We start from the raw sequence: 14,354 nt of genomic DNA, 5'->3' as shown, positions 1-14,354 counted from the left end.
GGTGTATGAATTACTTCCAGTAATTGGCTGGTGGCTTTATCAGGTGAGTAGGTAGGGAGAACATTGATCAAACAACTTCCAGAGTGTGCAGAAATCAGGGGTAAAATCCCTGGAATGTAATTTCTGAACTTAGTTTTTGTTGTTCCGATAACCCTTGGCTTCCTGCTGCTGGGGTTCAGCAGAGAGGTGTGCTGGGAAGCCTTGACAACAAGGAGTGACACAGAAGGGATGAGGGAAAGCTTTTGGTGATCTCTGCTACTTCAGGCAGTGCAGAGGCAAGCAGTGAAAGACGAGCCCCACAGGTGCCCACCCAGCCGCTCCTATAGTTAGAATTTGGCAACCCTAGTGACAGACCTGCCCTTTGGGGCCTCTGTCTCACATTAACCCTTTTATGGGAAACTGCCTGCAAGAGCAGAGACCTGGGGCCTCTTCCCACTGGTGTGCCTGGCCCCTCTGTGTCCATGGTGCCCAGAACCAGGGGGTTAGTCCTGGCTGCCAGCGTGTTTCTCTCTTCAGGAAGCAGCTCTGGGTGTTGTGTCACACTCTGTCACACCAGCAGAGACGTGGTGGACCTTTGAGCTTGCTGTGCCAGAGCTGTGTGGTGCTTGTGCTTCTGAATCTGTGTGGTGGAGAGAGCTCCACCATTACAAGCCATCCTCTGGTGAATGGGCTGATGACAACTGCATCGTTAACATACAGATAATGTAGTGGGTTTGTCTGCCTGATGCTACTCACATCTAGATGAAGGCACAGTCTCATTCTTCCCTCTCCAGAAAGCAGTGACACCAAACCTCATACCAAGCAGGGAAGAAAGCAATGGGAAGATCCCTCAAATTTTGCAGAAGAAGCAGTTGCTGAGAGCCAGTCATTTAGACCTGTGCTTACCTGGGATGGGGATAGAGTGATTCAGGAGAACCAGGAGGGAGCAACCACCAATGCACTTCCCTTAAGACATTCCCACTTGTGTGCTTTTATTTGTGCTTTCCCACTCACTGCAACAGTAATGAAACAAATTGTCAGCTGTCTGCTGAGAAGTTTTGTTTTTTCTTTGTTTTCATTTAGCCTGCTCCACTCCATCTGGAGGTTTTTAAGGAGGTATGTGGAGCACTGTGATTGTGTGTTGTTGGTTGAGAAGGGTGAGGCTCATCTGACAGTGGGAGACCAGATGTCTGTTTGGGGAGGGTAAGAAAGATTCTGAGGTCAAGTTATGTCAGAAGGAGGAGATCTCAAAGGTACTGCCCTGTAGGTTGAGGTGGGTGGCAAGAGAGAAATTAAATTTTCTAACTGAGCAAAAACCTTCAGCAGTGGGCAAATTCACTTTGTGTATGAGCTTGAAGGGATAAAACAGTCTTCTGCCATCTCAGGTCCAAGCAGTTCTGCTGTTAAGATGATAGGTAAACTGCTGTTACCCTTTAATTTTTTTTTTCCCCCAAAAGCAAGGATACAGGCAGCACCCTTTATACTTGGCTACAGGAAACGTGCCTGGTGCTCTCTGGTTACTAATTGCTGTCACCGGTCAATGAGCTATTGTTTGGCTGTTTAAAATTAACTCTCTCTTCCTCCTTTCTGCACAAAGAAGTCACCTCCTTGCTGCATGGTCTTGGGAGCTGGTTCCCTGGATGCTCATTGAGTTGGTAGTGTTATGGGGGCTCCTGGTGGACTTGGGGAATGTGATATTCCACCAACACAGAGTTGAAGCGGTTTCATTAGTGTTAAAAGTACTATAATGTCTTGGCTTCCACCTGTTTGCATGCTGGATGGACAAGTAAGAGAGGTGGCCCTAGGTGGAAGAGCTCTGTGCAGATAAAACAAGATGAGGGGAACTGAGGTAACGGGAATGTCAAAGCCATCCCCACCATTCAGCAGCACGTAGGAAGGGAGGCTTGGAAAAATCCAATGTGTGAAATACCTTAGTGAGTGTCCCAGAAAGCTCCTCTGAATTGGGAGTATGCAGGATTTTACAGATGATGTTTGCTGTTTGGGATGGGCAGCTGTGTTGGTTGTGGGTCAGCAGGGTAAAGAAGCTGAGAAATAACAGATGTGTTTGAAAGGTGAGTTGAGATTTAGGAATGGATGCAGTGACAATCAGACATGGGGGTGGAGGGAGTGGGGGGAATCACAAGCCAATGGAGGGTAAAGAAGCAGCAGCAAGGAAGGTGTGTTGGGGAAGATGGCTCTTGAATGGTGGTCACAAGGAGGAGGAGGAGGATGGAAAAGCTGGGAACGAAGGACCTGCTGCTTGGCGAGGAGGCAGTGGGGGAGCAGTGGGGAAACCTGCTATAGCTGACCCAGAACGGGACATGTGAGAAGTGGCAGTCTCTGGAAATAGAGACAAGGAGGCTGCAAAAGTTGGGATGATGTGTGTGGGATGTGGCAGAGCAGGAGGGACCGAGCTGGGACCAGCAGCATTTCTGCTGTTACTGCTTTCCTAGGATGTGAGTTGACCACTATGTACAGAAGGATGTGATGTGCTCCTACTCCCTTCTTGATCACAGATAACAGTCCCTGCAGTTTTTTTCCTTCTTCTTTGTTGATCCTTATTCTTTTAATGAGCTCAGTCTCAGTGCAATGGTAGTGATCTTGGGCTGTGTGTTACCTTCTGATGTGCTTTTCCGGGCTTCTCGCAGCTCTGGGGTGCAGATAAAGATGATGCCCTTGGGCCCTCCAGAAACAAGAAGTTCTGTAAATCCTGTTATTTTGTGCTTGCTTTCTTTCTGCTTAAAGGCTGCATCCTTGTCGTTGTTACTGACTTGAAACCTTTCACGAATGAAGCAAAGTTTGGGGAGATGATGTTGTCCCACTCAGCTCTCCCGAGGCTCTCATGTCAGACCTGTTGCTGTGACACTGGCATGATGTAAGCCTGTACTTCTTCAACCTCTGTGGAAGTGTTCTTCCCATGTCACTAAGTGCTAACACATGTTTGAAAACAGGACAGAGAAACAGCTTGTGGATTTGCCCCGCCCTTCCTGAGTTTATATTCAATAAATGTGTTAACACTATGTATTCATTGTTTTCTCAACACTTCTGGAAAAAGGTTGTTAAGTTATGGCTTGTTTTTCCCTTGTGGAAATTACAAATGCAGTATATGCAATAACGGAAGTGAAAGAGTATTAAAAGTAATGAGGCACATTAAGGAAAAAAAGAAAATATCTCCGTTTCCTTTGGAGTAGTGGCGTGGCTACGGATGGCTTCAGCTTCGAAGTGAAAAGAGCTGTGAAACATTCATCTCTTTTTCTACAAATTCCTTTTATCTGTCTGGATTGAATTTAGCTTCGCATGGTAGGAGCAGCTGCAGGGTGGAGTTTGCAGCCACAGATGCACCTCTGCAAAGGCGCTGGGACGGCGCTGGCACAGCCTGCAGCTTCCTCTGGGAATCCATCTTGCTGCTGTGGACATTTTATAAGTAAACCATTTTACAAGAAACTATAATTAATCTCTGTGGCAGCGTTCTCCTGTACACACTAGAAAGCATAATTGTCTATACAGACAAGCAAATTAAAGGTTTTGCTAGGACAGACTGTCCTTAATTAATCATAATCTAGACAACATATTAAGAATACACCCAAAAAAGCTGGATGGCAAATTATCTGAAACTGATTAATTGTGCCCATAAAAATTTGCCTTGTTCCCTCCCATGGTTTTGAACCTCATTTTGTTTTTTAAGGTGTGTTGAGTAATTGCATGTCTACCTGGTATCTGTTTGCATAGTTGATTTGGAAGTCTCAAAGGGAACAAGGCCAGTTGAAAATACAGTTCTAAACTAAGCAAATCTGTTGCATGGGAAATGTAGCCTGTCCCATGGCCTTGGGGATCAGAAAGGTACATGATAGCCATGGTCTTCTTTTGGAAGGACACCATCACACTCAAACATGACCAACAGATGGACATTTGTAGGTATCATGCTGGCTCAATGGCCTTGCTGAGCTCTGGGTAAAATTGCCTGCCTTTTTTATACAGTAGTTCAGATTTTCTCAGCTGTATGATACATGGGGGGTTTTTGGTGCTGAGCCCTGTGTCATTTACAGTTCAACTCTTTGCAGTTGCTGGAAGAGGAGGAGCAAGGAGCTTGCTGTGGTGGACCATACTTCTCTGTGTGAAATTATTCTCTGAAATAAATGCTTTAATTCCTGAAGAACAGAAAATCCAAGGCGCAACTTTGCACTCCTAGTTTGTGACCTGTGGGTTCAGCCCTGAGGACTCCCTGCCTGGGACGTGGCTGTTGGGGTAGAGGACACTGATGCACTCTACCTGTTGAAGGCCAGACAGTGCCATTGGTGGCAGGAAGCAGCTGAGACCAGGAAGTTTTGTTGCTTCTTCCTTTGTCACCAGTGTTCTTGAGAAAGTGCCAAACCTGCCTGTGGGTGAAGGGGAATATGCCCCTTTGTGATTGTCTAATTTCTGGGAGCTGCTTTTGATTTAGGTTGCACTGTGCCCTACAGCAGTGGGTTCTCCTCATCCCAAGACCTATTATATGGAAATCCCATTCTCAATATATCTGAAAGCGTTAGCACAAGAAACAGGAAAATATTGCATCCCTTCATACTTAGAAAAAAAGGGTATTTTCAGGTAAGACCTGTGAATCCAAGAGGAAAAAAAATATTGGATAGAGAAATCCAAGGAACCGTATATGTTGTCTGGAGGTGGGATTTACCCTTTGCCTCATGGGTGGAGTGAGTGATTGTGTTTCTTCAAGTAGCTCATGTATCTGCAATTTGGAAGAAATACTGTTTTGACTTATTTTGGCAGTGAAAACTAATGTCATGCGGAGGCACCTTGGGGAGCTGCAGTGATCTCCTGCACTGGGTTACTGGCAGGGCTGTTCTGCCCTTAAGCTGCAAATAGGTAATTCATCTTATTACCTGAAAAAACCCAAATTGCAAAGTAATTATGGTTATGTTTCCTGCTGTGCACTTTTATGGAAATGTTTGTTCAAAAGCATAAAAGCATAGATTTCTTTTTTTTTTTTTTTTTCCCCCCCACTTTCAAGGCTCTTATTGCAGAAATACCAGATATGTCAAATCCAGGTTTTTTTACTGTTTCATGACATCTCTAGGCTTTTCTTGAGTATTGGGCATTAAAATTCTACCTTGAAATTTGTAAGTGTTAAAAGAATCAACAGAGCCCAGAGCTGTAGATTGTCTGATGGCAGATTACTGCCTTTTCTATCTCTAGAAGTTATTTGCATTGGAAATGTCATCTTCCTTTGAGCATTGAAGTCCCCAGTGTCCAGGATTTATTTTGCAAAACAGACAAAGTTTAAAGATCCTTCTTGGCATTAGGAAAGGTTTTGTGGCTCAAGTCCCACTGGGCAGCTCAGCTTCACGTGGCCATGCTGGTACCATCACCCCTTCACTTGTCCTGATCATCATCCCATGCATTAAGATGACTTTGCATTGGAAGGGCTTAGCTGAGATGGGTTGAGGTAGTAAAATGTTGACTTGCCTCCATCTCGGGTTATCTCAGAGCTGACTGAGCCATCCTGTAGCACAGACCCTGTGAGGAGAGGCTGAGGGAGCTGGGGGTGTTCATCCTGGAGAAGAGGAGGCTCAGGGGAGACCTCATCACTCTCTACAACTCCCTGAAAGGAGGTTGGAGCCAGGAGAGGGTTGGTCTCTTTTCCCAGGCAACTCTCAGCATGACAAGAGGTCTTAAGTTGTGCCGGGGAAGGTTTAGGTTGGACATTAGAAAGAATTTCTTTACCGAGAGGGTGATCAGACATTGGAATGGGCTGCCCAGGGAAGTAGTGGATTCTCCATCCCTGGAGATATTTAAAAAGAGACTGGATGTGGCACTCAGTGCCATGGGCTGGGAACTGCAGCAGTAGTGGATCAAGGGTTGGGCTTGATGATCTCTGAGGTCCCTTCCAACCCAGCTGATTCTATGATTCCATGTTAGCCCAGTGCCTTGACTGTGATCTGTCCTCTCTGTATCCCAGACAGCTCTCCATACAACTCTCAGCCAGGAGAACCAGGGAGACCTTTAAACCAACGTGCTGCTCCTCCGGGTCAGTTTGTGAAGCCCTTCCTGGTGTTGTATGTGTGCTGGAGCCTGTTTGTCGACAGAGGGGCCAACCTTTGTTCTGGGAGTTTGAAGAAGATAATTGTAGGGAAAAGAGATCCTGCCATCCCTCTGGGTAGCAGTGTCTCAGAGAGCATCGGCAAAGTATGATTTGTCATGTGTGAAAAATGTTTGCTTTTGACAGTTTTTCACAGGAAGCCTGTCAGAGTGATAATTTAGTGAGTACAGATTGCTTGCAACACAGCTGTAAAACGTGCTTTTACAGTGCTGTAAAATAAGCAACCGAGGCCTTTGTGTGTTTGCTTTGTTTGAGAACAAGTCAACTTCTAATACAAATGAAAGGTGGTCATTTATTTTACCCAGCAAACAGTCAAGACGTGAGAGAGGAACCTGCCATTTTTCTTCTTGTGGTGGCAAGGTTAATGCTGGGTTATGTTGGTGTTTGCTAATCAGCTTGTTTCTGTGAAGAAGAAAATTAATATCTAATTAGATGTAGGGAGTTACTTGTCAGATTAGCATTTAAATTGTAAAAAGGACTTTTGGACTTTCTTCTCTTCATTGCAGATGTCTCTGACTATGATTTGCTCAAAGAAAAGCTTAGTGTTTGTTCTTGGGCCCAAGATGATTTCTTGAAGGTTAAACAGAAACTGAAGATGCAGACTTGAAGGATGCTAACAGCTAGAGTAGATCATTATATATCCATACATACACACACACATACACATATATATAATATATATGTATATATGTATGTATATGAAAAATGAATTCCTGCTGCTGACCATGTTAGGAATGCTAATGCAGCAGCTGTGCATTGCATGGAGGAAGATGTTTGCCAGTTGCCATTCATGTCCTGCACTGTCTCCATGAGGTGTCTCCTCTCATCTCTGGAACTGCTCAGCATCCCTTCCTGCCATCCCAACCTCATCCCCATCCCAGGAGCCTTGAGGTATCAGCGAAGCCACCCATGGGTCGAGCCAGTGGTGCCAGTAATTAAGGTGTCCCATTTGGCATCAGTCAGGAGTGCAGGCATGTTCTCTGTGGGGTGGGAGAGTGGGTGCTGCAGACACCCAACCTCCTCTGTTCTCCTCCCCTTCTTACCTGGAAAGTGGCATTTGGCAGCAGGTGTTTTCAGCCTGTGAAGATGCTGGCTGGTGGTTGGACCAGAGATGATGGCTTTTCATGCAGATGCTGCCTCCTTCAGAAGTGTTGTGTTGTGGGTTTGGAAGTGGCTGGTTTGGGTGAGAAATGGTTTTCATTTCCTTTTGTTACCTACCTTTTGGGCAAGAGAAAGCTGCTGTCTGGAAGGCTGCAGGCACACAGGTATTCACTGTTAATTAGGTTGCTTTCCCCCCCCCCCCCCCCCAGAATAATTAGTTATATACCTGGTTCTAACCCACATAAAATATTGCTGAGTTGAAGTTGTCTAAAGCCTGGATACAGTTTATTCAACTTCCACCTTGGAGTGTAACCAATACCATGAGTTGAGGCAGGAAAATAAATGTGTTACAGTATTATGAATGTATTTATGAATCTGTTATTTGAGATAACTTCTCTGGCTTAAAACATTGCTTTGGATTTCTTTAGACTGATAGTTGGAAGTATTAAATAGATTTCCCATCAATATAATTTCCAAATAGTTATTTTTGAGGAGTTTGGTGATGCATCTTCCTGCTCTTTTACCTGGCACAGAAGTATTTAAATAAGCAACTTATTTGGTGATACTGAAAGGTCTGAGCAAAGGAAGGAAGTGAGCCTTCAAAATGATTAAGTGAATTAGAAATTAATATACACCAAGCTAATCTCTATAGCATAAACTCAACAGAAAAAAAATCTTCCTGGAGAGGAAATGCCAGTCATGGGAACGAAAGTGGAGGTTCCTGCTGATATTGGACAGAGGACGTGTCGGGTGTTTGAAATCAATCTCTTCTTCCCTGGATCATTTCTCTTGTGCTCCTAAGAGGCTGCATTATATACAGCCATGTCAGGCCCCCAACCCCATGACTTTGTTCATCAGGAACTCGAAGAATGTTTCAGTTTTTCCAGAAAATGTTTTCTGTGTTAGGCTTTGTTTGTACTGGAGCACTTTGAAGACGAAAATCTGAACTTCAGCATGCTTGTAATACATTTTAACAAGGTTTAAATTCACACTGGGCCAAAATACCCCCTCCCCACCCACCTTCTAACAACCTCTGGCTCTAAACATGACTCCTTTGAGGATTAAAAAAAAAATAACCACAGAGGCATGTTTTATTAAAAAATATTTATTGAATATGAGTCACAGAAAAGCAGAGGTCTGAGTCGTCAGTTGCTGGTGGCATGCATAAAATAACACACACCTCCTTGCCTGCACCCACTGTGGTGGTGGAGAGGCTGTGCCCATGCCCTGGGGTGCCTGTGTCCCTCATGGGGCCGGAGTGAGTGGGTGGCAGCCCAGAGTGAGCACTGCCTGCATGGGATGCTTCATCCTGGTGGCACCTACCATTACTCCCCATAGCTCCTTCCCACAGCCACGTAGCACAGAAGCTTGTTTCAAAATGGCCCAAATGTAGTTGACTTAATAATGGACCCTTCCCCTATTTTTTCTTTTCTGGCAGAGGCTTTGTAGCAGATTGGTCTTTGTATAGACCCATGTGCTGAGGCTTTAGTGGTGCTGCCTTGGTGGGGGTTGGCCTTTGAATTGAACTGTCAGATGTGCCAGACATTGTCAGGTCAGCTCATTGTGGGTGTTGGAGATGAATGTGGCACTGCCAAGATGTGGTGACTGCAGGTCAGGCAGTGGCCGCTCTCTGGCACCGGGCTGTCTGGTGCTCGCAGAGCTTGGGGGGTGAACTGAAGTGGGGATTTGTTTTTAGGAAGTGATGAAACCCAAAGGTACCTGCCTATCCTTTGTCATCTGAAAAATTGTTTGCTGTTCTTGTGCCAAGTGTTTAGCCCTTGGATTTTTAGCAAATTCGGGGTTAATTGTGGCCTTTTTTTGTACTGCCACATACATCTGAAGCTGTGTCTACTATCTGGACAAATCAGATAATTGAAGACAGGCCCTGTCCTGAGAGCTCACAAATTTGCAAGATGGAAGACAGAACCAGCAGGTTAGATTTTGGGTTTGTTTTTAAAGTGTATTAAAATTCATTCATATTTGAGGCTGGTTTATAATTGTTTCAGAAAATGAATTGACAAGAATGAAAGGAATTATATGTATAAAACATCTGTTTAAGAAAAAAACACCTTTTTTTTTTTTTCCTTTTGCTTCCTGATAGTCGCGTGCTTTGAAATTGTTTCCTTTAAGACAGCTGAATGGCAACATAAGAAACTGGCTCTTTTTTTTGTTTCTTGGGTGTTTTTTTTGCGTTTTACTGACTGGCACACTCATATTTACATTTGCATCAAAAGATATTTCACACATCCAGGCCTTCTGATCTGGAGAGGGGCTGGGAGGTGTTGCTTTATGAAGAGTAGTAAAAATTTTTGAGATACAGAAACTGAAAATTTTTAGGGAGTCCTTTAACTTTCCATTTCCCTTAGGTGCTGGTCTCATAGCGCCGAATTCTCCAGTTAAGCGATGACAGTGGTCAGAGAACTGTGAGAACACAGCGCCAGCATTGATCACATTTTCTCTTCCCCTTTTCTAGAGTTCTTCAAAGAACTTCTTGAGAACGCTGAGAAGTCGCTGAACGACATGTTTGTGCGGACATATGGCCGCTTGTACATGCAGAACTCGGAGCTGTTCAAGGACCTCTTTGTGGAGCTGAAGCGTTACTACGTGGGCGGCAACGTCAACCTGGAGGAGATGCTCAACGACTTCTGGGCGCGTTTGCTGGAGCGCATGTTCCGCCTGGTCAACCCCCAGTACCACTTCACGGACGAGTACCTCGAGTGTGTCAGCAAGTACACCGAGCAGCTGAAGCCCTTCGGGGATGTCCCACGGAAACTCAAGCTGCAAGTGACGCGGGCGTTCGTGGCCGCCCGCACCTTTGCACAGGGCCTGGCCGTCGCGAGGGACGTCGTGAGCAAAGTGTCTGCGGTGAGCTCCGTCCCCTTATTCCCATGTCCCATGGACCTGTGAGGGGTAGCATCTTTCTGTGTTGTCTTGACTAGGTACCTAAAGGCGTTGGTGGCTGTTGAGGTCGGGTGGGACCGAACTCCACCTGTGTAGGCTGTGCTCTTGCATGGGAGAGGCAGATTCTGTGGGCACCACCATCCAATGCTGCAGCCCAGCAGCAGGGATGTTCCCCAAGTTGATGTTGTCCTCACTAGGGAACAGCAGCCAGCAGGAAATTAAGTACCTTCTGCAGTGGATTTTGTGTAATGTGTAAAAAAAAAAAAATTTGCTTGTGTAATGGTCATGTCTTCTTAATACTGCCTTCAAATTACAGCGAGTCATAGATACTATGGGCATCTGTTATGGAGCAGCTGGTGATTTGCTCCTCACTCCCAGGCAGGGGGAGAGGCTGTTAGCATCAGCAAATTTGCTTCTGTGAAAGCAGTGAGCAGGAGCCCCATGCACAGGGCAGGAGCAGATGTACTTGGTGCTACACACGCAGTGAGACCTCAGAATTCTGTGGGAAAGTCACTTTTTGGGGGGATGTCAAAGGGATGTGATGTGTTGATCTCTGAAATGTTTACCTCCCTCTTCTTATAAACCACTTCAGAGTGGTTTAAGTGGGGTGGCTGGTTTTGATATGAGATTTGTCTGGGCTTTTCTTTTAACAAACTCAGCTAATTTCCTGTGGCCTACAGAAGATTTAGTATAATAATTTAATTGGGTAGAGAGAGGTTTACTTTTTCCCTGCCTGGTTACAGAGTAATGAAATGTCAGGCTGAAAGGACAGGCAGTAGTTGGAGTCACACTAAGCATCAGAAAAGTAAAAAGAAAAAAAAAAACAAACAAATAAGTAAACCAGACAAGAATGGCTGAGCAGGTACATTTTGAAGCAGAATGCAATTTTGGAGGTAGCACAAGCAGCATCGTTAAGTGAGATAATAATTCAAGTTGCTTTGACTTACAAGACTAATAATAAAATACTGTCTCCCTGGAAAGAAAAAACTGCTTCCACGTTAATCTTTCTTGAAAAGAAATAAGAAAAATGGCCTGTGATAAGTCTGCATGTATGGGGTAGGGCAGAAAATATTAGCAAGGGAAGAGTTGCCATACTAATCTACCCAGGCTCTAGGACCAAGTTTTAAGTTCACAGTGACAGGTTTAGGTCCTTTGAACACCTTGCATCCCCATTTAATAATGCCTCTGACATGAGACATGTCTGCATGCTGCTGGTTGAAGGTGAGTGCTGTGGAGCTCCAAGGGTGATATGTGGTGTCCCTCTTATGGGACCACAAAATCCTCCAGTCTTGCTGGGATGCTGTTGTGTGGTGGGAAGAAGAGGAGGGAGAGGGAGGGTTGGTGCTGCATGAGGCCAAGCATTGTGTCTCCATGCCAAGTGACTGGCTGTGCCTGACAACCTCTTGGTTGGGGTATCAAGTTTAGTGAGTCTTGTTTCTGGCTCTATAGCATTGTGGTAGATAATTGTGGTCAGAAGGAAAGGGAAAAAGGGTTTTCATTGCTGGAGAGCGTGGATGAAGTATTCGGGTGGGAGGTCCATCTGCTAAGTTCCAGTACAGGTTTTGGGAATGTGCAATCACTTGAGAGGCAGTAAACGTGCATGGGTGAGGGATCGTGTTTATGCTCCATCTGCTCAGAATTCATCAAAATGTCTCCAGACTTGACATGGGACCACAAGGGCTACAGTTTCTGCATCTGTTACGAATCAGAGTCGTGAACCTGAGGTGGCATCGTGATTTCTCTTTCCCTTTTGAAGATCCTTGAGTGTAGAGTTGCCTTCAACTCTAGAATTAATTGCTCAAGTGTGGAAGTTTACCCAGAGACCCACTCAGCTGCAAAAATAGCTATGTGTTGTGGATGATCACAGTTACTGCCCTTACCAGTTCAGTTCCACAAGTTTCACTGGAAATCCTGCAACAGATAGAATTTTCAAAGTGGTATCAAGGCCCTGCTGCTGAATACCTAAGCTTGAATTGCAGCAGTGGACTATCTTTTCTTTAGTGTTTTAATCTCAGTGGAAATATAACATCAAATTTCTGCAGCACACAATGCAAAAATCTGTATGTGAGTTTAAAAGCTGATGGTTTTATGTCTGCTGCTTTTTGTGGTTGTGTTTTGGGGCTTTCCACATTACATAGAGATTACCCCAGCTTTGCTGAGCTATATATAATGACTCTGTTGACTTTGCTTCCATATAATTTTTGCTTAGGAGTTGTAATGAGATGACTGGTTGTACCAGGGATTAACTTGAAGGATAAAGCTTCTAGTCTTCTTTATGAAAAAAATATCCAACGTAATGCAAATTAGTTTTACTTATATGTTTCGTAAGAAGCAAGCTAAGTGTTTACATGAAAACCCTTAGTTTGAGAAATACAAAACTATTGCAAGACCCAGCTGCTTTTTACTTTCTTGGGATGCCATTAGGAGAGCAAGGAGCACTTTATATAGAAGAGCCTTGATGGTGTTTTAATGATCCTGTATATTTTCACACCTTCACTAGGGAGATGCGTTCAGAAAGGTATTATGTTTGTGTGAGTTTGTCAGTAAAGTGGAAAAAGCAGAAAGAATATTGAAAAGCTGCAGGTATGCTTGATATCTGAGCCAGAATGCTAGGAAAGAACTTTAAATCAACATCAAATAGATGAGAAGCTGTGTGCTGCTGCCCAAACACACAACGGAGAGATAACAGAGGCTTTTTTCTAACTTCCTAAAAAACAAATTTAATGCTCAAATCTTCACGCCTCAAATTCCCTCATTTGGACCCAAAAAGTACGAAGTTCTCCAGACCGGTCCTGAGGAGTAAATGCAAGAAGAAAACCCAGGATGCTGCTTATGCCCTCTGGAGATGTGTCCTGCATCTGAGACTGAGGCTGTGAGGGGCTGGGGGCCTCCAGTGCTTCCCTCTGTCGCCTGCTGATGCCTGGTGCTTTCTCTGACCTTCCTGCCCTCGCCTTCGGGAGACGGAAATCTGCCCATCCCCTAATAACTCCCTGGCTACTTAGCCCCCGACAAGCACTAACATGGGCCGGGTTAAATTGCTGCCAGCAGTGACATTTCCTGCCCCAGCTAGGGGTGGAAAAAAGGAGCAAATCCAAGCCAGAGCCCAGAGTGACTGAAAAAGGGTGAGAACCTACAACTGAGCAGTTCTCAAGCTGCAAAGATTTGCCCTTAATTAGTTACATGCAATTAAATCTGTAGCCCCGTCAAGGGTCATGACACCTTTGAGGGAGAAGTGCCCAGGGGCTTGTTTGGTGCAGGTCAACTATGGGTATGGGATTGAGGTCCCTGCTGGGGGCAGAGGAGAAAAAGGTGAAGTCAAGGACTGAGGCCCCTAGCAGTGTTTTCTAGGGTTGGGAGGAGCCTGCTTGACCCAAGGGCTTCGAAGGGAGTCCTGCCTGGAGGTCAGCAGCAAAGGGACTTGAAAGATGAAATGTGCAGCCACTTGACACCAAATCCCTGTGATTGTGTCACCTTCTCTCTGCAGAGGTGCAGATGAGGATGTACAAATGGGACCTCCTGCAGGTGAGAGTTTTCAGAAGTGGGGAGAGTTTTCTGCAGCACCCCAGGAGATTTATGCTGATGAACTGTTCATCAGGGATTCTTTTACCACTTTTCCCTCTTTCCTTGTGTCCAATCATTTGAGGAACTCCTTGGAGCTCTAGAGGCTCCCAGATCCCAGCAAGCATTTGCATGCTGAAAGCCACACAAGTTGCAGTGGTGACCACAGCAGCTGGGCTGCTGGAAAGGTGCTTCAAGCCCATCCTTGTGAAACCTGGGAAAGGCAGCAGCTTCAAAGTTGTATGCAAGAAACGGTGTTTAATTTGGAAGCTTGGATATGAGCAGTATAAAATAATGCACACCTTCATATGAGTAATACATCTACCCCCTCATCTGTTGTCCTCAAGAGAGGAAGCTGTTGGAGATGTTAATGGTGGGTGGAGGAGTCTCAGCTTCCTTGGTATCAGCATTTCTTCACCAATGAAGTGTGACAGCAGCCAAGGAGGGAATTTCTTTCAAACTTTATATGGAAGAAAATTGTGGAGGGGCAGGTGATTGCCTTCCCACAACCAAAGCTGGAGTGAGAGTTGTGTGGCTTTTTAACCCCTTTTGCTCTGAGCTGCTTCATCTCTAATGAGGCATCCATGGAGCCCAAGGTGAAGCTCTGAACATAGGCCAACCTGCCTCTGGCCTTCATAAAGGTCCCTTGCCTCCAGCTGCATCTCCTGAGCTGTGGATGCTAAATGTGGACCAGACATTAGCTTGGGAGAAACGGTGA

General features: G+C 45.1%; 1 protein-coding gene across 1 annotated transcript in view; it reads left to right on the top strand.

Annotated features, from left to right (window-relative positions):
• GPC4 (glypican 4) overlaps positions 1 to 14,354 on the top strand; it is a 69,014-nt gene that overhangs the window by 35,148 nt on the left and 19,512 nt on the right. Inside the window, exon 3 of the mRNA XM_030448853.1 lies at positions 9,651 to 10,042. Coding sequence (XP_030304713.1) covers positions 9,651 to 10,042 — 392 coding nt within the window. The remainder of the gene's footprint in view (positions 1 to 9,650; positions 10,043 to 14,354) is intronic.

This window comes from Calypte anna, chromosome 4 (genome assembly GCF_003957555.1).
Source record: "Calypte anna isolate BGI_N300 chromosome 4, bCalAnn1_v1.p, whole genome shotgun sequence".
In the NCBI taxonomy this organism is placed as follows: domain Eukaryota; kingdom Metazoa; phylum Chordata; class Aves; order Apodiformes; family Trochilidae; genus Calypte; species Calypte anna.
Note: the sequence above shows the minus strand (reverse complement) of the source record. Positions and strands in the feature narration are given on the sequence as shown.